Consider the following 26,020-nt stretch of genomic DNA (forward strand, 5'->3'; position numbering starts at 1 on the left):
GGGAGACCACGGAGACAGTCTGCCCAGCCTCTGGCACCACACACAACAGACGTTACGCTCATTTCCAGTCTGCTGGGACTGTCCCTGGGAGGTATGTGAAGGGCACTGCTAACATTTAACCTAAATGTTGCTATCAAGCTATAATAAGCTCACAGAGTGCTTTCCAAAAGTGCCAGTCAAAGCACTTTACAGAGCACAGAAAATGAGGGCATGAAAGACCTGCACACAGTCACGTAACAAAGGTGGCAATGGTACCAATGAATCCTGCTTAGGGCTCAGCCCTCAGCCTCTGTCTGTTCCTAGCATTTGGATTTAGGAAGCTCAGGGTGAAGTGAAAAACAAAAAAGTGAGATGAGGGAACAACCATTACTTCATAAAACCTGTATTCCTGTTTACTCACTTTTGAGAAACGCAAATGTGAAGTTTAGGTGGATGCACAGCTGTCACGACCTGCAGTGCAAAGACTGAATCCCATTAGACTCAGCAGCTAGCTGCTACTGCCACAAAGGGGAGCCTGCTTTGGCCCTCGGCCACATATAACTGTGGCAAAGTGTCTCCATGAAGCATTGCTAGCAAGGGCCTCCAGAACCACTTCCCCTCCTCCCCTATGCATTGCCCAACTTGCCTGGCCTTGCGTCTCCATCTCGCTGTACAATTAATAGGGGCCCCAGACCTTTAATTTGAATGGATCAAAAGGTTCAGATGAAACAGCTGCTGGAACTGAAATCTTCTGAGGCTTTGCTGCCCACTGAAGTGCAGCCCCCAGGACAGGTAAGGCAGCCACAGCATTTAATGAGCTTTTGAAGCCACTCTATAACAGTATTGATTCCGACAACGTGACCTTTACAGGGTGACTCCCCTTTCACAAAGCATTTCAGGAGTGCATTTCCCAGGCCATGAATGCTGCTTATATCTGACCTCCTAACCCAGCCTTGCCAGGAGTTCTTTGCCTGCAGGCTGCGAGAGGAGCTGCAGCAGATGTTGGCAGAAATCACCTGACTCGCTAAAAGCTCTGGGATGCGTAGGGCCCCCTGCAGATATGCAGGGCTTTGTGGCCTCCTCATCACACCTGCCAATGGGATTCCTAAAAGCCAGGCATCTCTTCCCACTGGCTGCCACCTGTACTGAAAAAGCCATCACCTCTGGGATCAATTAAAAGGCAACACAATGCTGGCACGAGGCTTAGGGGAGGGCAGGGCTGGGGAAAGCAGGCTGCTTGACGGGCTGAGCGTCTGGCACAGGGCACGGCTTCCCAACCAGGAGTCATCTCACAAGAGTGCCCTTGGCCAGCGTGAACCGTGCTGTGCTCCAAAGTGCACAGGAGGCATTAAACACAGATATGCAATTTCAGCTGGCCCACGTGTTTCCCAGGAATGAAGAAACAGGCTTCAAGCACGCAGCAGAGCTCCGCTGAGGACAGCTCGGCCAGCACCAGCTGAACCTGGCAGCTCCTCACAGCCCAAGGTGCATCCAAGGCGCATCTTACCCTTGCCATTGATTTTGATCTTCATGGGGATCTGCCGTGCCATGCTGAAGAGGTTGCGCTGCAGAGCCTGCTGGACGAGCCGCTGCTCCTCCTCTGTCATCCGTGAGACTTTCTTCTCTGGTGGCTCCCCAGCCTCCAGCCTCTCCCGCAGCTGCTCCAGGGTGGCTGTTCTTGCTGCCACCGTGGCCTGCTGGCTAGCCAAGGTCACTGGCACAGCAATACGATTTGGCATCGACACGGTCAAGGGCACACCGTCACCTAGGAAGGGAAAGAGTCACTTAGATCCTAAAGCAAGTACACCAAGACTCATCTGCCTCCCTGGGTTGAAAAGGATCTCAAGGATCATCTAGTTTCAACCCCCTTCCACGGGTCACCAACCACTAGACCAGGCTGCCCAGTTTTGTTGCTGCACCTCTCACCCAGCTGACCTTTTCTTACGGCTGCTGCTGGAGACACCCGAGGATTGCTGGTCCCGCTGCCCGGAGCGACGCTGATGATGGGGAAGCGGATCTTTGGGGGAGACAGGAGGGAAGGAGGCCCCGAGGCCGTGGGTGAGTAGCTGAACAAAGAGGAGCTGTAGCTGGGCCTTCTGCCTTCCCGCCTGTTGCCATCGATCGCGGCCTGAAGCTCAGCAGGAGAACTGAGGGATTTCTTCTCACATTCGTAGGCATACAGGTACTTCATATACCTGGGAGAGAGGTGAGCACAGGGAAAGTCAAGCAGGTTTCTCACCAGACCACAAAAGGATAGGCTGCAGCACGCTGGAAGACTTTCCGATGAAGGTGCTGTGCAGATGTGGAGTCTTTGTCTGCAGTGCTTGGTGTGATAAGCAATATGTAGTTGGGGCTGATGCTCTCACAGCTTTCACTTGACCTCGTGCTTTAGGGAAGCACACAGTTACATACTACAACATCTGGAGGCAGAAAAAAATTATTCCAAAAGCCTTTACAACTGGCAGAATATGTAAAATTGTAAGTTAGGGCTCACATCATAGCGCTTACATGCAAGGCAGGATGACGTAAGGGTTATTTTGTCCAAGCCGGTACAGGGCAGCACCAAACTTCACAGCTTTTGCTGCAATCCAGCACGCAAATTTGCAGGGAACACTGTGTGTATATCAAAGGCTATAGAAACAGCAAGCAGCTTCCCTCTTTAGGACTCAACTAATAACTTAAGAATAACAATAACCAAGAGGTAAGAGCTCTCAAGCAGTCCCCTCTCCCTGCTCCCTGTGCCAAGCGAGACAGAGCAACCTCAGCCCCCACTTTGCACTGCCCAGCTTCTGCTCCGACCTCTCTGCTGTCAGACCCTCCAGACTTACTGGGTTCGAAGTGTGAACGCGGCACTGGTGATGGAGGTGGGCAGATTAAGGCCTTTGGTGATCTCCCTCCAGATCTTCTTATTGATGATTTCCACCAGCCCTCCCTTCTCGGTCACCAGTTTGTAGAGCATGTAGAGATCCAGGATCTGCTTCGCCATGATGGGGATCCTGTTGATGGGAGTTCCTGCAGGGAAGAAAACAAGGAGTGAGAGAGAAAATGAGGCTGAGAGGCTTGGCAGGTCGGGGCTATTGATCTTCTTTCTAATAGGAAATTCAGGCAACTCTATTTGCAGCCTGACTCGAGGCCTCTCTATGGGCGAGTAAATGAGCCAGAGAAGTGTAGCTACATGGCACGTCCTTTTCATGAAAAATCCTTTCCTGTAGGCAGAAGCAATTAACAGACAAATAATAACCCGCAGCTAAGAGCAGCTTCTAAAATAGAAGAGGGGAAGCAGGGACCATTCAATCCTAGTGGCGAGGGAGCAGCCCAGAGGAATCATTTGTTACGAGCTTCCAGGGCTATCTCAGATCAAATCTGTATAGCTGGTGCTCAGGAAGGGGCTGAGCCTGCAGGCAGCTCGAGCTGCTCCCTCACCCCCAGAACGTGCTGTGTGCCCGGGCAGAGCAATAGGAAAGGGTACGTGACACCCAGCATGCATTTCCCCATCCTCCCTCACGAGCAGGCAGCGTTTTGCTGCAGGTTCTGCTCCCACTCCTTCTCCCTGCAGCAGCTCTGGGATGTGCATCCCATGGCAGCCAACGCAGCCCAGCTGTGGGAGCCCTACTTGTTGCATGGCAGCGATGTGGGCAGTGTTACAGAGAGGTGTGCTCACATATACCGAGCAAAACCCCATTGGTGTGACCCTCACAGCTGCACCTGAAGGCGACAAAGCGTGGAGGCTCTGCAGAGGTCACAGCGATGAGATTTAGGCAAGGAGAGGAAGAGGGAGAAATGCTGATGGAGCAATCTTCTTCCTCCGCGTAGGAAATACTGGCCTGGATCAAAGAGCAGCCCACCCTGAGGTCAGCATCCTGCTACAACGGTCAGCAGCAGCCCTTACGGCAGCGCCGTAATGGACAATTATGGGATGCCCAACCCACAGGGGAGGCTTTTGCCACTGCTCATCAGCCAGCAGTGGGATAATGCCCCGGAGCAGAGCAGTTTATGGCCCTTATAAATGGGTTTTATTTGGTTTAGTGAAAAGGAGTTCAGCTAGCTCTGCAGATGTCCTCATTAGACACAGAAGTGTAATTTTTTTTTCTTTTTGAAGCCTATTACACGTCAGCTCACGGCAACGATTCCCACAGGTTAACGAGACGCTGGATTAAAGGGAAACTTCTTCAGCTTTAAAGAGCAGCCCTCAATTTCACTAAGGCACTGACTCTGCGAGACAGCGTAAAGAGCAACCCAGCCAGGCTGGCCTGCGAGCTCCCTTACTTCACATCTCTTGCATCCTCTTTTATTTGCCTTCTGTCTAAACAATCCCCTCCCTGTGCGTGAAGCTAACATCCATAAACTGCATCAGATCCTCTTCCTGCATTTCAAATCCCGGCTCCCTGGGGGAGGGAGGACGTTTCCCAGTTGTTTAGATGCAGTCTGGCTCCATCCAGCCCGGACAAAACGTCAGCCTGGGCGAACGCAATCCTTGCTTTGCTGTGCCTTCCCCTCTGCCTCCATTTTGTCTCCCTCCGTGTGTTAAAAGAAAGATTAAAGAGTCTGGTAGCAGTGTCATTTCAGACACGTAGAGGGCTGGAAGCGATCATGTTACCAGCCTGAAGTTATCACTCATCAGCTGAGCCACAGGAACCGGTCACACCCAGCCCACCCCAAAGGCAAGAGCAGGGAAATGTTTATTTTGAAGGACTCCAGAAAGAGCTGGGAATAGTTCTGCCCACCTCCACAGCTCCCTCCGTCAGCACTTCAGCGTTTCTGCCCAAGCAAGAAATGGTTGGAGGCACAAGGCTTAGCGCTGCCGGGCTCAGACCATTCCCTCAGCAATCCCACGCCACTCAGAGCCACCCTATCTAACGTAGGAATGGCATTAGCTGCTCCAGAAGGGACTTCCATCCTTGTCTCCCTGGACAGTGAGCAGATGGGGAGTGAAAGAGAAGGGTCAGATGGAAGGCTCCTACGGCAAGCGAGCTGCTAGCACAGAAGCACAATGAAATTTTACTCTTAAAAATAATATATTCATCCTAAACACAGCCTTACTCTTTTCTGGACCTCCTCACCGCTTAGCATCTGGAAATACACAGGTAAGTGCATCCAAACGCTCCTGTGATGCAGACAAATGATACCAGTGGGAAATAAAGGCTTACACGTATTTGCAAAGAGCTCGCTCACCACCAGGGCTGGACCAGCAAGCAGAGGTGACCCCAGGCCTCCTGCTAGCACCCCAATAGCACCCTCCCTTTCTGAGGTTTGCGTTTAAACAGGACCCACAGGGTGAAGTGCCCTGGGGTTTAATCAGTGGGAAAGAACTTCCATCCTTCCCCGTTACGCACAGATACAGCCATCTTCCTCCTGTGCTTTCCCCCAGGATGAGGCCACTTTGAGAAACACCCCCCAGCCGGGGACGTGCAAGCACTGCACTATTTGCATTCTAGACTTCACAAATTAACTGTACTCTTCACCAACTCGGTACGTTTCGTAGGATCTGAGTGCAAAAGCTGCCTGCAGAGCCCCCTCCTCCCACAGCCCCCTCCGAGGAGGAGCGAGGCGATAAAGTCTTTATTGGAAACCCCCGGTGCTCCGACAGGAAAGGCTGAAAAACAAGTACCATGGGACGAGGGGATGCTGAAGGCGAGCGGATCCTTTCACAGGCGGCTGCGAGGCTTGTCAGGGGCCATGATGGATTACTGTCATCTGGCAGCATCAGGATTAATGATCGGGAGGTCAGAGGGGAGAATTCCAAAGGGAAAGGTCAGCAGCCGGGGGCACAGCATAAGACTTGTTGCCTTTTGATGGCAAACTCATTTTACTGTACTTTCCAGCTTCCCTCCATGCCGCCGGCTCTCAGCAGCGCCGCACACACCGTGGTGCAGAGCCAGCTCGACAAGAGGCTGAGGATGACAACCAGCTCTTCTGCTCGCAGTTCTCCTGGCAAAGAACCTTTCTTCCTTAAGCACAACCCAGCTATAAGAGCATGGGGCACCCCTGGAAGGAATCAGCTGGAGGGGGGTGGGAGGGGACAGAGTGCTCCCACTGGAAAAGGGCTGATGGGCAGTTGACGAGCATGGGAGACCTCCAGAAGAGCAGCTCCAAGACAGGTGTACTTGCTCTGCCGGGCTCGGAGCTGCTGGAGGTGGGAAACAGCCCCAGGGTAAGAGGCTGCTGCCTCCAGACTAGTGCTCTGCTAACAAAAGGGCTTACGGAGAGGGCAAAATGCCCAACCACAACACTGGAAGGAAAAGGAGGAATCATCCCATAGGGGCTGGGTTTTCTGAAAGGAAGGACAGCTGTAACTACAATTCAGATTTCTGGAGTAAAGACTTTCCCTGGAGGAAGCCTGACTGTAGCTATAAACATCTCTGTCCTTCAAGGGAAAGAAGCAGCCCCTCCTGCCAAGCTGTTTCACCCCTTTCAAAAGCTGCCTCTGTTTCAGGCAGACATAACAGAAGCCTACAGGGTGTATATGGATAGGCTCGAATGTCCCCTATGTCTCCTATGCTCGACAGGCTGAAGGGGAACCTGATTTTCACCTTCCAGGAGCTCTTTAGGAAGAGACAGAAGATGTAAGCCCTGGATAATCTCCAAGTGACTATTCTGACATCTTTTGGCAGAAGAGGTGCTGAGCAGTCAGCTGTGTGAGCTCTGTTCCCCTGCTCTGTTCTGCTGACAGCTACAGCCCAGCACTGGGCTTGGCCTTCCCTTTCATCTAGAAGGACCTCCACATTGCACTGAAGCATTCCTCACCTCCCCAGGCTCCTTGCCCAAGGTGGCTTTTCCCTGCTCTTCATCCTCTGTTAGCCAGACTTCAGATTCATACCAACATCAGAATAGACAGGTGATGTTAAAAGGAAACTGTCACCTAAGACAGGTTGGACTGGATGATCTCAGAGGTCTTTTCCAACCTTGGTGATTCTGTGATGCTAACAGGCTCACAGAAGGTAAGCCCCCTCTCCTCCATTGAGGAACATGCCCACTGCAGGGAGTTCCCCGCCATCAAGCAGCCTAAGCCACGACTTGTCCTGCACACAGAAGACAAAGAGCAGTTAATTACACCCAGCCTGAAGCAGTACTTTTTCAATCACCTCCTCCTTTTTTTTTTTTTTTTTTTTTCCCCTATCCAGTGTACTTTCAAACGTGTCCATTTTTAGGTAAAGAACAAAGGAGGCAAGACTCAAATAATTATTCAGCAGAGTAACATCTGCAGTGTATTTTGGAGCAAAGAAGTGAATAGGCACAGAGGGGCATGTTTAAGCAATAACCTACGTAGGTAAGGAAAGAGCTGCTGCTTCCAACTTCCAGCCTCCCAAAGTGATTTACAATAAACCAAATTCTGAACCAAAGCTGGCTGGTTCCACACAAAGGCTGCCTCTTCAGCCACCCCAGTTCCTTTGCCCCAAAGTTGTATTTGTTGCTTTGAGCCCATCCTAGTGGCTAACCCTGAGTGAAAATAGAAAGGAAAGGCATACAGAAGGGAAACGAGCTCTCCCTGCCCGTGCCACGCCGATCTAATCTCTCCCCCCTGTTCATGGCATTTCCACAGCGGGCATTCACACCTCCCAGTGGGAATGTCACCACCTGATCTGCAAGCCTGCAGACCATTAGACACTGCTATCAAAGCGGGAGCCAGGATAGAGGGTAATTAATCATGTTCTATTTGACAGGAGGCCCACTTCTTATCTGCACCCCTCGAAACACCATCAGTTTCTGCTTCCCTCCTCAATAAGTGAGGCTGACAGCAGCCCCTTATCAGATTTCAGCTGCTGAACTGGAGGCAGCCTAACTGGCATCCCATGCCCCCGTTCTATTCACCAAGGCTCTGGCCACATTAACCTTCCCCACTTCTCCATCCCAAAATTGTGATCCCACAGAGATTTGCGCTCCTGTGCTGAGCTCGGCTGCTACTGGCACAGCTGGCTCCAATCTATCTGCTATCACAAATTTCTTCCCCAGATGTTGCACAGCCACGGTGGTGGCTTTGAAGCAGACAAACTTATCCAGGTAGAGAGGAGTTACAGTGGGGGCAGCTGGGGAAAACAGAACTGGGTCAACGAGTCAAAAAACTGGAGCATCTTCACACTGAGCAGTCCCACCTTCCATCCAGCTGGGTATCCACAGGGGCATCTTTTCTGAGCTGAAACACCTCTGCTGGTCAACTGCTCAAGTTCATCAATCAATAGAGAGACAGGCTGTCAGATTTAGGGGGGAGGCCAGGAACACCCAGAATAAAGTACCCGTGCATAGACGAGCTCTGGGAGTCTGGGATTTGAGACACAAACATACAGCCTTTGAGATGCTGGAGAAATGTGTTACAATTTGACATCACAATCTTCAGGGGAAGGAGAAACAGCTTTGGCTCTATCCTTCAGTTCTGTACAGCCAGGGATTCGGAGACCCCCAAAGGACCACTGCTGCAGCAGGCTGGAATCAGGCTAACAAGCTGCAGGAGGAGACATGCCAACCAACAACAGCCTATCACTTCAAATAGAATGAATGTCTTCGCACATAAAACACAGAAGAGAATTCGCTTCTCATGAGAAGCAGCTTTTTACAAATCCTAAGTCATCCCAAATTTTGCTCAGGTAAACTCCCCCCAAAACAGCTTATACATTTCATGGCTCAAGAGCTCACAGTCCAGTGACAGCCATGCAAGGATCCTCTGCATGGATCCAACACGAAGGATACGTATCCCTCAGGTTGGATATTAGGAAACATTCCTTCTCCAAAAGAGTGCTCAGGCACTGGAACGGGCTGCCCAGGCAGGTGCTGGAATCACCACCTCTGGAGGTGCTCGAGAAACATTTAGATGTTGTACTGAGGTTTAATGAGGAAATACTGGTGGTAGGTGGATGCTGGACTGCATGATCTTGCAGTCTTTTCCAACCTTGGTGATTCTATGGAGAATTTTAGTCACCTGGCACCTAAGGCTGGTGAGCAAGGCATTCCTTGCAAAGGTCTTCCACGTGCTGCAGAAGAATTTACACCGGATCACCGGTTCCCTCTAAAACTCAAGAAAGAAAAGGCCCTTTAAACGATGCACAGATCAGATTTAGCCACGCACAAATCAAAAAAGAATCTCACCTGGTTGATTTGGAGCATTCAGCACAGAGCTGTGCTGAAGAATGGCTCAGGCAGATGTCGCAGCTGGGTTTGGTGCAGTGCATCGAGTGAGAATTTTCCACTGCAGAACATCAGCTGCTATTTAGGGAAGTGGCTCAGCATTAAGCAGGTAGCACGAACAAAGGATGCTGAGAATTTATGTCTACTGACGTCTCATTTACAGAACTACATTGCTTAATTCGGATTCAGAAATATCTCCAGAGGATGAAAAGGAGCAGCCTGCAGAATTGAATCAGTGGAGCGAAGAGAATTCCCTGGGCAAACATTTCATAAACTCCACTTAGCCTAGAGATAAAAGAATCCATCAGTAAATGCTTTTGTCAATAGCCTGGATTTGTTGTATTTCCACATCTCAAATGTGCAGACAGCATACAACAGCAGGAAAACATTAAAACCACACGGTCGGACTTACAAAGCCCCTTCTATGTATATCCACGTAAAAAAAAAAAGCCAACAGAATGGTCAAGCCATCCGGGAAAACCAAGGTCATGCAGGAACCTTGAACAAAATTGGTCAAGCTGTACAATCGGAGACGTTTTACGAGGTCCTCACAAAGGCAGTGCTTAAAAATGAACAAAACAGCTTCCCTTGTAAGGGAGCCTTCCCTAGCACCAGGGCATGCTGTGATGTCCCTTCCCCAAACCTTTTCTCAACTGGAGTTTCTTGCACGAGCAGCACTGATCGATGGTCCTGGGGATGAAGTCCCACTGCTCTGCTTCCCTCCTGATCAGCTCACAGCTATAGATGACTGCTGCAAGAGTCGTGCCACTGGCAGCCCTGCAATACCTGGGGACAGAGTGCAGCCTGCTGTGTATCACGGGGTTGACATCTATGTCTTTCTGCTCCTCGTTTACCTTTTATCACAAAGGTAGAAGAGCCAAAAATTAGCTCTGGAATGTTCACTGGATAAGAAAAGCCTGAAAGTGCTTTTCCACCTTCCACTCCTTGGGGCTTGCCACTTTTCATTCCAGCCAGACCTGAGCACATCAGCCCACCTGGATGTTTGCAGTAAATGTTACCCAACCTTCTACAGCACAAAGCCCAGCCGTTCTTTTAGAGGGCTCTGAAATGGAAAAATATATTTTATGCGCCAGGGGACCCACGCCCAAAGTGTGAAAAGCTGATTTTGCACTGGAAACACAGACTCACAACGTTTCCTATCACGTGCATTTCAGTATCATAGAATCACAGAACGGCCTGGGTTGAAAAGGACCACAGTGCTCACGTAGTTCCAACCCCCTGCTATGTGCAGGGTCGCCAGCCACCAGACCAGGCTGCCCAGAGCCACATCCAGCCTAGAGAGCCTCATTAACGTTAAGCAGAGAAGGCTGGGGAACACAAGCTTACCCTGAATTACTGTAAGGGATGCTGTGTACTCACGTTCCAGAGTCAGAACTTGAAAACCCTCTTTACCAATTCATTTCAGATTCATTTACAACACAGAAACGTTGTAAAGCGATCAGCCACGAAGGAGGGAAGCCACTGCTGAAGTTGCTTATCCACACCTGAGGACAGTCAGCCTTCAGGGTGAGGCTGGAGATGAGCCGAGGGAGAGGAATGTGGAGGCACTGATGCAGCCCCTCATCCCACAGAGCTGCACCTCCTCACCCCCTCTGCCCCTGCAATCCCAGGCAGGGTGAGGCCCACGCACCTCAGCACACACAAGGCACACAACAGCAACAAAGGATGAGTTACAGCTCCCCTCTCATCTCCCTCTTCCATCATTATTGCTGCCGAAGGGCCATTTTATCACTTGCAGCTGTGGTCATTCAGCGACAACCTGCTGTGCTCAGAGGCAGATGAGACCTGCACATTTGATCTGCATTAAGCCTGTTTCATGGCTTCGCTTTTTCTAGGTACATTCCAAACAGCAGCACCAACAACCAAACCTTTTCATCCCTCCAGCTACTTGGGAGCTCCTGAAATCTACCATTTATCTTCCAGTTCAGCACCAGCTAGCAATCCTTGGGGCCTATTCCATCAGCCCCAAATAAGGGGCACTCCTCTGGAGGACGACAGAACCCCTATCTTTACACCAGCAGTGTTTATTAGCAGAGCTGCTTTCAGACACAGGGTGCAAATAAAGCAGCTCTTCACACGTACAAGCTAAGAAACACAGCACTTTTCTCTCGGGTGCAATGAGGCCTCAGCATTACCCACTTTGGGGGACTCTCAGAACAAGGCAGCTGTTCAGCCTGGTTTGTTTTAGGATGCTTGCTTGGCACGTAAAGGGAGGGGAAGAGAAATTAAAGTCTGAACGGCACCTTGGGATAACTTTGCTGTAGAAGCCTCCAATTTCTGAATGCAGCAGAATACAGGCTCACTCCCTGCAAAATTTCCAGATCCCCTGGCAGAAAGCTGGCAGCTCACTCTGTCTCTCCCCCATGGGTGCTGGGGCTCTTATGTTTCATTTCCAGCTCTCTTCACAAGAGAGAAAACAAGGGAGCTTCCAGAAAACAAATACACTAGGAAATGTCCAGATGATTAAAAGCTCAACTCCTCCAGCAGCCAGCTGGTGACAAGCTCAGCCCCTGCAGTGGGAAGGTGTCAATTATAAATAATTGAAAGGTAATAGGAAGGAGATACTAAAGTATTAAGCAGATTTCTCTCTGGGCATCTGGTGGTTTCTATTGCTGCCAGTCATACCCTTCAGATTGTCTTGTATGTCAGTCATCCCAGCCCTTACATTAATGTGAGCTCAGGTTAACATCTGCAAGCTAACTAAGCCTGGTTATGGCTGTGCACACGAAAGCCAAAAACATCACCAAAACTCATCTCCAAATTTTGAATGACTTAGAAACAAAAGCTCCGCAAGCTTTTTGGAGCAAGGAAATGTCAGCTCCGGCCGTGCCAGGAGAGGAGGACGTGGGTATGAAGAGCACTTGCCTGGATTTCCCCGTGGGATAGCCCTTCTGCTTGTGCTCCAGCCATCCATAGAAGGGGATGCAACCAAAGACGCAGGCTTCAGAAGGCCAACTGGAAATAAGACTCCAGGCCAGTGTCAGACAATCACTTTGCCTGCTGTTCACACTCACCTCCCAAACTCGGAAGCTTTCTGGAAACAGTAAAATGGCCCATGACACAATTTAGTACTTTGTGTCAGGAGAAATCTTGATTGGACGAGTTTGACCGGCTTGGCACATTTGGAAAGGTAAAGGAAACAGCGCTGTAAAGGATTCACCAGAAATTCAGCCACAGGTGATCAATGTTTCCCTGTGGGCTCTTTGTTTTATACAGCAGCATACTTTTATGTGTTTCTATTAAGAATACTTTGTAATGAGGGAACCAAACTTCGTTATCTAGAGGGTAGGAAGACTTAAGATAGCTCAGCTGAGCTGTTTCACACATGCACTGCCATCCCTGGAACTAGGAGAGATGCAAGGTGCTGACACCGTCAGAAGGAATGTGAGAACTTCTTTGAACAGTTTGCTCCTGCACTCAGTTACACAGGTTTACTACATGGAAAACTGACACGTTGTGAATCTAAAGGAAAACTTGGCTTCATCTTTCTTCTTCTTCTTTTTTTTTTCCTTCCCAGGCCTCAGATTGTGAACTCTATATGGTGTGTGAACGCCTTCACACTCAGCTTCCACACACTGAAGTAGAATATGAGAAGATGTGTGACCTGATTCTGTGCTGCCCCTTATTCTGAAGGGGAGATCAGGGAATTCTCAGTGCTACTCAGTCCATGTCGAAACGGGTTTTCTGGGGCACCTTTGATATTAGGTAACAGTGATGGAAGAGAAATAGCATCCGTGAAATTAAATTAAAGGGCAGATGAATTCTTTCCTACCGAGCTCACGATCTTCTAAAAGTAAATATCTCAAGGCTTACCCCCATCCTTCCATCTGATCTGCAGGTTCAAGGGCTGGATTTGCTCTCTCAAACACAGGAGGCAAGAATTCAAACTGCAGCAGTAATCCCTGTTTTACCCTATTGAGTTCATACAAAAGCTCACTCACCCCTCTTCTGCATGAAGATGAAGAGGTCATCCAGGAACTCTTTCCGTTCAGGGTCACTATCCAGTTCATAGAGCTGTTGGGGAGAAATAAAAACGGAGGCACAATCCACAAGGAGACAGACAAAGCAACAACATCAGCCTCCTCCAATGGTCATCTGGTGTTTGTTCTGGGGCAACCACAGGCAAGGAAGGATAAAGCTTTCCTGGAACTAGTAATGCCTGGCAGGAAAAGCTCCTCTGAAATAAGCCAGAAAGCCTCAGTATGAATAATCAGCCTGGCACCACTTTGCTGCAGAAATAATTTCACCAAAGGCTTTGAAACCCAAGCACTTCCATCAGCTCCTTAGGAAGCTTATCCCACGTGAGAGGCACCACATGCTGGCATTATCTGCCAGGTTTTCAGAAGGGGCATCATCTCCTGCACAGAAAATCTACTGTTCTCTTATGTGGCCTTTGAGGCCACAGGGTGACAAGCTGGAAGGGCTGTGGTCAGTGTTGCTGAGAGGGTATCACACAAGACAGAGGACAACACTGTAGAAAAAGCACCATTTAATCCCTTCTTGCTTGCATGGAAGATTTTGCATAACTTCATGCACTTTTTTTGCTGGTTGTAGCTACTTTTGTGGAGCAGATTAACAGAAGAGCAAAGATTCACCGGGGAAAAATGTATTTCAGTTTCTCTGTAAGTGCTGCTAGCTACTCAGTACTCATCTAGCCCAAAAAAGGGGCTTCGTGGGTTCATTTCCTGTGAAGCACTGTGCTTTCTCACACACTGAGCCCTGGGAAGAAAACACACTGCTGTATTTGCAGAGCAATTAGCTGCACCCTTTCAGAAAGCCAGCTCAGTTCAAAATGAATTCCTCGAGCTGATGTGACACATTGCTGCCACATTCAGATCTATTACCACAGTGCTAATCAGGCTCAAGAAACAAAATACTCTTCCCCCAGCCAGTGAAAGCATTGCCTGAGATTTTAAGTTTTAGAAGTGCAGTTATAAAGGTTGAACTCAAACTACATTCCAGTGACCAAAGGCAAACTAGCCCAGCTCTGCAGGCTTTCTGAACAACAGGGAGGGCTCGGTAGACACCTTCTGCCACAGGTCAGGGATGGAATTCCCCCCCCCCATCCCATTCTCCCTCCCTCCCCCCCCCCCAGATGCCCACCATCAGACTGACCTTGGCAAAGTCTCGTGAAATTTCTCTTCCTCTGCATCCATCACCTTCATCACTCCAGGTCACACTGCCGTTCTGGGGGGAGAAAGGAAAGAAAGGCTGAAAAAGCAGCTCAGGAAAGGCTTTGAGGACAATTCCGGAGAGCCTTCAAACGTGCATTTGTGGGCAGGAGTGTATATGAAGGCAGGTAAAGGCTGAGACATGGAAGGTGGCAGGCGCTTTGCCATAGCGAGGCTGAACAAACACCACACAGAGGCACTGCTTTGGCTCTCCACGTCCATCCTTTTACCCAGCGCACACCCTAAAAGCCTCTGATGAAAGACACGGGTGTGTTAGCCAGCTATCCCTGCTCACACAGGGCTCTCCTGCCTTTCTATCAGCCAGGTGTCACAGAACTGCCCTCTGTCATGCTCAGAGATGCCCTTCTGGCCTCCACTTGCTTGCCTACAAAGCAAAAGGCTGAGCATGGCCAAAGAGAAGTAGGGAAATAAATCAGTGGGAAGGCTTCTTCCCATCCCACACCCTTACTTCTGGAAGCCACCGAATCTGGACTTTTCACACAGAAATGGTGATCCAGCTTTGCTGGGTTAAGCTTTATTCTTCTTAGGCATTACAAGGATTACTCTAGTTAGGCTTGTTCTGCTTGGTAATTCATCATCACCCTGAAATCACAGCCAGGGCAGGAGACCAGCAGAGGAAGGCTCAGGTGATACGGCAGGACTGAGAATGTAAGAATGATCCTGAAAGCTGTACAGACAGCTTTAAAAACAATAAACTTCATATAGTATGTGCACCAAAGCCCCTTGAGGGAAGAGCGTGGCCAATTCCACCCAGCAAAGTGGCTTAGCCTGTCCTCTGTCCTGATACATGCACGGATCCTGAAGCAGAACAAGCCAGAGGTTCCAGCACAAAAATGCAGGTAAATGGCTGGGAGGCCCAATATCTGGAATCCTGGGAGTCATCTGCCTGTGACACATACATCAAATTAGAAAGATGAATAGCTCTTGTCAAGGCCAGGCAAAGCCACATCTCCCCCTCCAAAAAACACTGCAGTGAGCTGCCCTAATGCCTGCTGATTTAGTTTGAGCCAGTAATTCCTGCTGGAAAGTCAATTATCCAGCGAGTCCCATCAACTGAAAGATATTTAATGGGGGATTATTGCCACTTCTGTTATGTCAGCTGTTTATTACAGCAGATCAATTCCCAGCCCTCTCTAGGAAGAGATCTGAGGACCGGTTTTGTTCATGGGAGGATTCATCTGGGTGTCCTTTGCTAGCAGAGATTAAAAACATCAGTTTTTTTGCTAATTACGGTGATATCCAGCTGCTCCTGAAACCCCACTGCCTTAACACAGACCAACAAACCCACGGTAACAGAAGAAGAGACGAGGCAGCTTCTTCAGCAGGCAGCAGTCACTGTGCATCCCCAGCTTTACGGAATCTAAGACAAAATGCTTTTAGATGGCTGAGCTGCTTTCTTCTCAAGCGTGGACCTGGGCAAGCACTCAGAGGGCAAGCACACTTGTAGTGTTAAAGACAAAATGGGGGGCTCCAAGAAGCCAAACTCTTGTTTTCACCGGGCCCTCAGCTCATGCTGAGAGCTTAGCCCACTACATTTAGGATGGGGACAGAGAAGGGAACGGAGCTTAAAGGAGACAATTCCCTGCCACCAGTGGGTTTGAAATTGGTAGAATTTCAGAACTGTCTACGGGATGACAAGATTTGAGGGGCTATTTTGCTTGTTTGCTTTGAAGAACAGGTGATTAGAATAGACAAAATGCTCCTTACCTTCTGCATCCACACCGCGAGGGGCTCGAGAGCACAGACTAATGCTCATCACAAGCTAACTAGTGAAAGGAGCTTAAAGCTAGCCAAAGCCATCCAGGTTTTGCCATATGCCCAGAAAATTGGTTGAGATGGATATCACCTGGCATGACACGGAGTGAAGCGAGGTGAGACACGGAGGACAGCATTAGCATTTCCTCTTGTGACAGCTGGGACAGTTTGAAGGCAGGCGGCTGCCCCACGTTAAGCCATCAGGAGAGATGAGGAGGGTGCTTCTCACCCAGCCTGGGATCGATCAGCATGGAAACAACTCGGCTGCCTTCCCACCCATCCGCTCCAGCAGCCATGGACAAATATCTCCAATTCCTCCACCTGAAGCGCTGCGAAGCCCTGCTGTCTCTGGGTTAAAGGGGTTAAAAAACCACTTTCCCTGGTGTTATGCTGCTTTTATTACAGGCTAGAAATGCTTCTGCCCCTCTCCGCGCGTGGCTCCTGGCTGCCAAGCCCCCCACGCAGTGGCTGGGGACATGAGGACAGGTTTCAGCACGCGGTGGCAGAGCAGCCAAGCATTGGGCCAGCACAAAATGTCAGCTCAGCAGCCAGGGAATAAAGCCCTATTTATTCAGAAGGCGGCGTAAGCACCGACAGACACTTTCCCAAACCTCAGCTTTCATCTTGAGGGCTCTGCACGCTGAAACCTTTGGGTCTGTGCCAAGGCTATAGTCAAAGGTCCTAAATATCAGCAGGGGTTGGGACAGAGAGCACGACCAGACCATGCATGTCAGTCCCTCCAGAGCCAGGGGAAGGGATGCAGGAGGTGCTCCATTTGTAGCATAAAGCACATTTTGCACAGCAACAGAGCCCAGAGGAGGCTTTAGTATCACGCTCCATTCTGCCTAGGAAAACAAAGTTGCCCTTCGGTGAGCAGCCCTCCTCTGTAGGAGCAGCAGGAACACGAGAAATCAATATATCCTCACAAGTCATTAAAAGACCTTTGTGTAAGTCAGGCAATGGTAGCAGGAAGGAAAAAACACTGCTCAGAGAGGCAGGTCGTTCTCTGGGGAGAGCCCTGCCTCTCCCTGCACCGCTTTGCGTCGAGGGAATTTGCTGATGGTTGACAAACAGCCGTTTCCATCACAGTTGTGCCACGGCAGGCAGGATTGATCCCGAGCTTCTTGCAGGAAAAGGCAGCAGGAGCAGTCCTGGGGCCCTGAGCTTGCTGTCCTCACTGAGCACCCTGTGCCCAGAGCCAGCTTGGGGCCATGCAGTGCTCCCAGAGAGGCTGCAGCCCTCCTTTCAGAAGCAATTATATCTGCAGCTATTTTAGGATTACTCCCCAACCACCTGGAATATCTTATTAGAGGGAAGCTCAGATGGCCGGAGCAATTTTGGTTTCCAATCCCACATTCAAAAGCCAGGGTTAACCCCTTCCTCCAAAGCAAGAGTGGATGAAATGAGAGCAACAAACACTCTCCCACTTTGCCCGGTGCATTCTTTCCAGGACAAAATCCTTGAAAGCGAGCAGCCTGAGCTCCTGTCTGCAGGGCAGCTGCTTCTCAAATGGACCACCAAACACCACGCTCGATAAAAGTGGAATATCAAGGCTTGCAGAACAGCTCAGCTAGCCTACCGAGGTTAATTAAACCAGAGAGAAGCTGCTGGAAAGAAGAAAAAAACCTCCTGGAATGTACTACAAAGTCATTCTGCACCTCCCTTGCTGCAGACCTGCAGTCCCAACGCCGCTTTCAGGCCAGAGACCTGCTGAAATATCCACTTAGGGACTGGGCCAAATGCAGTGGGGAAAAAGAAAGCCCCCCCCCCCCCCCCCCCCGGTTAACTGGAAGCACTGAGTCAATGAAAAGGTACAGGGGCAGCAATTTCAGGATTATCAGGGAATCCACTGAAATTCCTTTTGTGGGCAGACTTAAGCCTTAGGAAGTGAAACAGATGCCGTTATAAAGAAAACTGTTGTACTACAAAACACTGATAAGATCAGGACTACTGCCCTGAGCTGCAAGTTCTCAAGCATGGAGAACCAGGGCGTAATTACTGTGGACACGGGCTGCCTGGTAAAGCCTGGCTGCAATTGGAACAAGCCCTTCCCACTGCTAATAACAGAGCTCAATTCAGTATCTACAGCTTCAGAGATTGCTTCTGAAAACATTTTAGTGATTCCAGGAATGGCAGGGAGGATGGGGAAAGCGGGGAAAGCAGGGAAAGACAAAGAAAGAATGGAGTGAACAAATCAGCCCTTCAACAAATCAGTTCCTTCTGTGCTCCCAAAACCCAGAGCTGATAGCACCAACACAATTCCTTGCAAAACAGGAATTCACTTCCTCATCCGAAAGGAAAAGTCGGGCTCTTTGTGAACGATTCCTATTCACAAACACTGGGAGCAATTAACTAAAACCTAAGTGACAAGAGGAGCTGCTCAGTGCTACGTGGCCAAGGGAAGAGAAATTCTCACTGCCACGAGAGATTCTCAAGTTTGCCCTGAAGTGAGAAAACAGAAGTACAGGAGTACAACACATCGGAACTCATTCCACCTACCGGCTCCAGGATATCTATAAATTGGCACTGAAAGAGACAAGCTGCAACTATTCCTAAAGATAAATTTAGTGCCTGAACGGATCCTAAAATGAGCCAAATGGTCCCCAGGATAGAAATGAGCTCCTTACTCTGCTGCCAGATATAGCACAGCTGCTGCTGAGCACTGCAGCCTTGATGAATGCCTCGGAACTGTTCTGTGTGATGAAGATTTGGGGCAGTGCCCTGATGCCTCATGCAAGCTGTTCATCTGCTGCTGCCAGGAATGGAGAAGGCATGGGATGCCCTTTCCCACTTACCTGTCGATTTAAGCAAGACTCTGCACCTCTTTCAAGTCTCTCCCCTCGAGTCAAGCTTGGTTGGCATGATCAGCAATTAACTCCTGGATTTCTACACGGAGAGGAAACATCCCCAAACACAACCCCCCTCCTGAGCTCAGCTCTCTACAAAACCAGCCCCAAAGCCCCACATCTCAGCACCTTTAGCCCGGGCTCAGGACGAGCCCAGGAGCTGTTTCTCTACAGCACTTCAAACAGACACGTGAGAGTCCTTTCCGAGGCTGGCAATAGAAAATGCATTCCCCCCTTGATTTATGCCCAGGGCTCCCTTTTCATTCTGAGTACAGACACGAGCGTACAGGAACCTCTCATTTTGTGTGACAGCAGTGGAAGTCACTTAAATCTTCAGTCACTGGTTGAAAACCTGGCTTCTGCAGTCATTACCACAAACGGCTCCTTGGTTCTGCTCTCCCTTACATTATTTGGTGCATAGATATGCCTCCTTTAACCACAACCTTGCTGTGCTCCAACAGCAGCCACTATCACAGAGATGAAGACTTCAGCAGAACAAACCTATAAAACACACGCCAGGAGAAATAGTAATCCACAATTTCAAAACCCACCTTCTGGAAGAGCAGATTTGGCTTTTAACAACCAAGAAACCAAACACTTAATGTTGTCTGTTATTGAAGCGGACTCCATCCGCTCCACCACAGAAAAGAAGAGTGACCCCCATAAATGAAAAATCCGGCCCTGGATATCCCAGATCAAGATGTGCACTGTCTGAGATTCAACTTTCCTCTTCCTGGACCTTCACCCCCTCTGGATTAATGAGTATCTCCTGAGCAAGACCTCGATAGGCACACCACTTGAGGCACATAGTTCAAGCTATGGAATCTCAGCCACTCGCTCATTCCTAGAGCCTAGAGCAAAAGCCAAGTAATTATTTTAAGCTGACTTATCTTAATAAACACCGTGACCTCTGTAAAAGTTTAGGTCAGGATTTTCAGGAGTGACCAGTGAGTTCTGAAACCCGAACACCAGCCAACCCAACAAGAAACCTACTGCTCAGAGAACCAGCGACTGGCTCTGCACCTACTTACCTTGCTGCACCTTAGGAAGGCACGAAATATCAGCTGATGCCTGAAAACCTCGGCTTTGTTTTTACATTCCACGAAGGAATGCAGGTACTGATGTGCATGCTGTAATAGCAGCCTTGCAAAATGAGCCGTGCAAGTGCTGCACGCCAGCCCCAGGTAGAAAGGAGTTGGAGCGAGCAGCATAGAGGCAGAGGCCCTGGTCCTGCCTTGCTCTCCAGGGTAACCAGAGCCACTGCCAAGCAATGCGAGAGCCTGCAGGATGAGGACCCCCACCCCACGATCTGCTACAACCAACGTTTGCACCCGTGGAATTAAAAGCTCGTTTTTCTTCAGGGACAGACAACGTCCACAGCGCCCTTTGGAGGAGGGCTGGAGCTGGATCTGTGCAAGCTTTGAGCTGGATAAGGAGGGAGCTGAGCACACCCCCTGCTCGTCTTTCCGGACTGCAACTCCCCGACAAGCAGCTCCACTCCCTCGCTGTTTTGTGCTGATGGGATTCCCACCGCCCCTGTGTCATAAGCTGAGCCAGCTCTTTTGTCTGCTGCCTTGTTCTACAATTATTTACTTGGCTGTCCCAGAGAGAATAGAGCCTGACTTCAGCCCTCTGCTGCTTTCCACTTTTTTGCTGTTTTCACACCTCTTCCAGGCAGTCTCAGCCTGATGCTTTCAAGATGCACTCTTCTCCAACACATGACTTTCTAATTCACGCTTAGAAGAAGCAGCAGAAGCAACTTTCACTTCTCTGCAAGCAACAGCCATTAAGCATACTACAAACACTCCCAGGGCAGGTCCAGCTGGGAGCAGCACATGCCGACTGGCCGTTAGCCTTCAGCCCTCAACACAAGCTTGAAAAAACAATTCAGGAATCGTTTGGAAAATTAAGTGAGGAGCACAGGTACTCCTGTGCTTCGTTTTTTCTGCCCAAGTCAACCATTTTAATCAAAGACAAAAGAAAAAGCCCACTGTCTTTAATGTATACATCTCAAATGCAAAAAAAAAATAACCAAACACCACCAACAAAAAAACACTGAAGCAAGGCAGAACTTCATGGACTATCTGCAGATGGGTTCACATTTTGCCCCCCCCGCCCCTGCAGGCACGGCAGCCCCCCTACCCGCTCATCCCTCCCCCCTTCTCTGATCCCATATACTGCAGTTAAATTTTTACTCCCTGGTATGCAGGCTCCGCTGGTGAATGCAAACAAGTTGATCTGCAATATTTACCCTACTCAAGGTGAATATACTTCACCAGCATCATTAATTCTGCCAGCCTCAATGCAGCCCTCTGAGCGTGCCTGCAGCGCCTCAGTAACATCAGTCAGGTCCGAGAGCACTTGCCTTGCTGACCCCAGCAGAAGGATGTGCTGTTATTTTAAGTTTTGCTTCCTTTGTGCACGTTGGCTTTCACATAAACTGGCCTGAAATCAGAGCCACGCAGGCTGCAATCCACTACCAAAACACTGTTGCTTAAACGCTACTGGGCCAAAGCATCCGCCTCGCTATCAGCTCTCAGTGCATCAGTTGTATAAGGGCTGCTTGGAGAATATTGTTTTGCTCTTCTACATGTGCTAAGGGCAGATCTAGCACGCATAGAGTCATCTGTCTTCCTGAACAGGGCAGGCAAGCTAGGAGCCAAGCCCATCCGCTACAATTCACAGGACCCTCACAAGACAGGCAAGCAGTGCAACAAAACACAATGACGTACTTGTTGGCACCCACCACGCCAGCAGTAAAAACAGCCACAAACCAACTCCAAGTTTATCTTTCAGCCTGATCCCCTAAAACCAGAGTCCTGCCCACCCTTCTTCGCCCAGAGCCCAGAAAGAGGAAGCTTTTGTCAGCCATTACGATCCTGCAGATTCTGAAGCAGTTTCTGCAGCAACTGACCGACACACCGCCCTCATTTCCCTACAACAGCATGAATAAACTCCTATTTCAGAGCAGCTCTTCAAGAAAATGGGTTCCTGCTGCAGCCTGTGCACCAGGATGGCTCAGCCAGCATGCTTTGCAGGCACCAGTGCCCTTCACCTGCCACACAAATCCATGCTGGAACGAGCAACCAAACACAGGTTGGTTAGAGCAGCTAGGCAGGAAGCTCCAGGCTGCAGGAAGCAGAGTGGGAGAAGCACCAAGGCTTGGGGAGGCTTTAGCAGCCTCTCCTCAAAGCCCTGCCCATGGCAGCATAAAACAAGTCTTGTATGTGTGATCAGCAGCAAGCTTCCAAACGTTTATAGCCACCAGTGAGCAGCTCCAGCCTCTATACTTCATCTCATTTGCAAGAGGGGAACGGAAGAAAAACAGATCCCTTCTTGTCCATACAAGGTTTCTTAAGCTCAGATTTGAAGCAAAACTCAGTAGTGTGCACACTCAGGCTAATATATGTAGGAAGGAGAGTTAAATCCAATTTTTTTTAGTGTGGCTCAATTTCAAATATAGGCTGTAAATGTCTCTGGAAGTCTGAGCAAGTTAGCTCTGCAAAAACACACCACACAAACATTGTATTAACTGACATACCTTTTTTCTAACAAAGAAAAGAATTATTGATCTCTTTCTTGCTACCCATAACACAACACTAGCCAGAAATCCAGTTGAAGTCACTGCAGTCAGGTCTTACACAAAGGTGAGACAAAGCATAGGTGAAATAGATTGAGAGATCATCAGGCAAATATCTGCATTCTGAATGGCACAGCAGCAGTGAGATACAAGATAAATGAGAGAAAAATCACAGTTCTCCCTCCACCTGTCCACACAGGTTCTAATAGATTCAGGCTCATCTATTATTAGCTAGAAATCTGTGTCTGTAAAGCCAGCTGAGCACTTGAGATCTCTCTTTATGAGAGAAACCTGGAAGAGAACACCAGAGAAGTCCACGCATGCCCAATTCTCGCCTCTTTTCTGAGGCGTTTCCAAATAGCCAGCGCTTGCAGCAGGCCACCGGCCTACAGAAATGCTCAGTCTGACTGCAGACAGCCATCCTCATTCAGAAGGAAAGAAAGTTGGCACCGACCTGTTTGAGCTGCTCATCGAGTCTCCAGTTCTGGCGTCCAGACGGGGAGCCGGCATATGGCTGCTTAGTAGTGTCCTTACCCTGTTCTTCTTTGCCCTGCTGTCCCCTCTGGTGCCCTGAGGCCGGCAGAGGACTCGAGGTAGAGGCCACTCTTTGGCTGTGGTGGGCAACTTTGGGAGCGTGAAAATATTTCAGAGCAGAGCAGGGTTCTTTTCCAGTCACATCAGCACCGTCCTCAAGATCTCCTCCTTCCAACACCGCTTCCTCTTCCTCCTCGTCTTCCACCTCTTCCTCGTCCTCTTCTTCCTCTTCCGGCTCTGAATTCATGCTGCTCTGATCGAAAGCCCGCGTGGCCCCAGCTGCAGGTGGGCCTCTGGCCAAGGGACCGACAGCAGAGCCGCCTGCTGCCCTGCCAGATGTGGCTGCCAGCACGGCCTGCTGCACGGCCAGCTGCTGCGTGTAGAGCAGCTGGGCTTCTCTCATCTGCCTCTGCTGTCTCTCCCTGGAATCCATCTGCAGAGGAGCCTGCTGCTTCTGCTGCTGCTTTTGCAGCTGCTCGACCACAGCTTCCAGCTTCATCCCGCAGTTTGCATGGCTGGGAAAAGAGGGGGGTGGCTTTGGCTTTATCAGGATGGGTTCAAGCCCCGACCTTGGGAGATTGGCAGAATCTGAAAGATAGACAAATATTTGTCCGTATGAATATAAAATGCTTTCATCTTTTCCCCAGGAAGAGGATAAATAGAGTGCAAAGCCAATACTCTTTCCTGTGCAGGAGACCGTGAAACAATCAGCTTCATGTTTAACAGCCTCAGGCTCCAACTTGCATTCAATTTTCAGACTGTTTAATTGTATTTTCAAGCTGAACACATTTGCTATAACCTCACTTTCGTATACCCCAAAGACAGCATCTGAAACTGCCTCATTCCCATCCTGGGAGCTCATTTACTGTCAGAATCCTCCCATGCTAAGCTATTACTTTTGAAATACTGGCTTTAACTGTAGGGTTTGCTTCTTCTGAAAACACTACCTTAAAAGGAGATAACCGGGGTGATAATCTTGACCATATTTCTATTAAGAAACGTGCAAGCCCGTTGCATACCACTCATCTCTAAATTCCTTTATTTCACTACTTAACTACATTCTCAACACTTCTAATGTCTTAAATACTATTTTTAGCCACTGCTTTTCCCAAAGAGAGAGAGAAAAGAGTGAAGGAGAGATCACTGCAGCCTGAAACACAGCAAAGCACAGAGCAGCTCCTGCTCACGGTTACAGTGCTGCCAGTGCCCCCTGAGCCCTGCCGGTGGTTTCCCTTTGATTTTCCGAGCCAAAGGACCCCCAAAGCACTCCCAGATCCCTGTTGTGAAGCAGCACCAGGCTGCTCCTGGGCAAACACCACCAAAACACAGCATAGGGAGCAGCACAGCTCTGCTCTACAGCTCCCAACAAGATGACTACGCCTTTATCACCGAACACTGGGAGCAGCCCACGCCTGCGGGACCTGCTGACAAAGACGGTCTTGCTTAGCTCCTGCTTTTTTTAATGTAAGAAGATGCTCAAGCAGATCTCCCTTGCTGCCCTTCAAGGTTCATGGGTATCAAAATACAGCCGGGTGGGAGAAACAAAGGCAGGCAAACCACAAACAAGCCAGAGAGCCTCCTGGCCACCTCCCCCCGCACTGTTTACAACCAGCACCACGTCAAGCCAACCCAAACCAAGCAATGAAAAAGCAATTGCTCTGCTAACATCCATTTTCAAAATGGGTGTATTTCTTCCTAAATGCGAATACTCCAGCAGATGCCTATTTAGAAGGGGAAGCTTTCAGCCTCCCTTCAGTAACTTCAAGGCTTCTCCCAGGTGCTCTGAGTGATCTTCTTGTGCGAAGTGCTTCATTGTTAAAACTCCTTCTTCCCTGTGCTACCCAGCAAACTTGTCATCAGCACGAAAAACCTCCCTGATGTGTCTTTTGTATCTCACTCAAAACACGACAGCTTGCGAGTGCAACAACAGAGAGTGGATTAGCAGCCAGCAGCAACAACGCATTACCTGGCAGCTGAATGCAACCTCAGGTTTCTCAGGCACCATGCAGCACCTGGCCCAACCCCACGCTCGTTTCCAGCAAAGCCACCAGGCACATGTTGCAAGAGGAACCATAAAGGGGGTGCAGCCCGGGTGCCTCACGGTAACGAGTGAGCCGATCCCGGGCGAACAAACACAGCTCGGGTGCAGCACGCCCTGGTATGCGGCCGCCCTGCGAGTCCCCGACCTGTGACAGGTTGTAGCAAGATTTATGCAGAAACGAGGGCTCGGAACCCTGCACCAACCGCGGGAGCTGGAGTCTGGATGGGAAAACACGCCCTAAGCAAGCAGCTAAGTGACGGGGGAAAGCAGGCAGCTTTAAGCCGAGAGGGAGACGCGAGTCTGGAAATAAATAATGGGGAGGAAGCCGGGGAGGGCTGCGGCGTGGCAGCACCGCGAGCTTTCACGCCCCATTTGCGGCTATTTGCCGACTTCCCGGCCCTCCGCGGGCCGAGGTGGGGGTGTGTGACTTTCAGGCTCCGACACGCCGCCCCTTGTGGGGACTCGGAGCTCTTTAATCACAGCCCCTCACCAGAGGGACCTGCCCGCGGGCCGCCCCGACGGACCTCAACCAACAAAGCTGGGGCGGCGACGACGAGTCCCGGGCACCCAAAACCCCGGATCCCACCCTCCCAAAGCGGGACCGAGCGGCCCCACGGCCGGCTGCGAGCCACCCGGAGCCCTCCGGAGCCCGACGGCCGCAGCCCTGCACCTCCGTACCCCCCTAACCGGCCTCAGAACGGCCGTAACCGCCCTCCTCCCGCCTCAGGACCTTCCCAACCTCCCGGAGAGGCTCGGGACCGTTACCTGCGGTAGGCCCCGGACGCGGTGGCTGCCGGCCCGCTTTGCGCGGCCGCCTCGGCTCTGCCCGCAGCGCAGCACAGCGCAGCTCAGCCGCTGCCCGCCCCGGGCCGCCCCGCCTCAGCCCGGCCGGAAACGGCGCGCAGAGGGGCGGTGCCCAGGAACGGAAGCGCTCGCCTCACTTCCGGGTACAGGT

At 50.2% G+C, this 26,020-nt stretch overlaps 1 protein-coding gene across 2 annotated transcripts in view; it reads right to left on the reverse strand.

The window, feature by feature from the left end:
- ARID3B (AT-rich interaction domain 3B) overlaps positions 1–25,993 on the reverse strand; it is a 31,074-nt gene extending 5,081 nt beyond the window's left edge. The window contains exons 1-7 of one of the 2 annotated variants that reach the window (XM_085233700.1): positions 25,831–25,993; positions 22,945–23,612; positions 14,233–14,304; positions 13,059–13,131; positions 2,808–2,991; positions 1,915–2,174; positions 1,487–1,744 (exon numbers count right to left, since the gene is read on the reverse strand). In XM_085233700.1, coding sequence (XP_085089826.1) covers positions 1,487–1,744; positions 1,915–2,174; positions 2,808–2,991; positions 13,059–13,131; positions 14,233–14,304; positions 22,945–23,523 — 1,426 coding nt within the window. In that variant the 5' untranslated portion in view covers positions 23,524–23,612; positions 25,831–25,993. The remainder of the gene's footprint in view (positions 1–1,486; positions 1,745–1,914; positions 2,175–2,807; positions 2,992–13,058; positions 13,132–14,232; positions 14,305–22,944; positions 23,613–25,830) is intronic. The other variant, XM_010717192.3, reaches the window with a different exon arrangement.
- Positions 25,994–26,020: the final 27 nt, after the last annotated feature.

This window comes from Meleagris gallopavo, chromosome 12, assembly GCF_905368555.1.
Source record: "Meleagris gallopavo chromosome 12, MGAL_WU_HG_1.1, whole genome shotgun sequence".
Taxonomy (NCBI): Eukaryota; Metazoa; Chordata; class Aves; order Galliformes; family Phasianidae; genus Meleagris; species Meleagris gallopavo.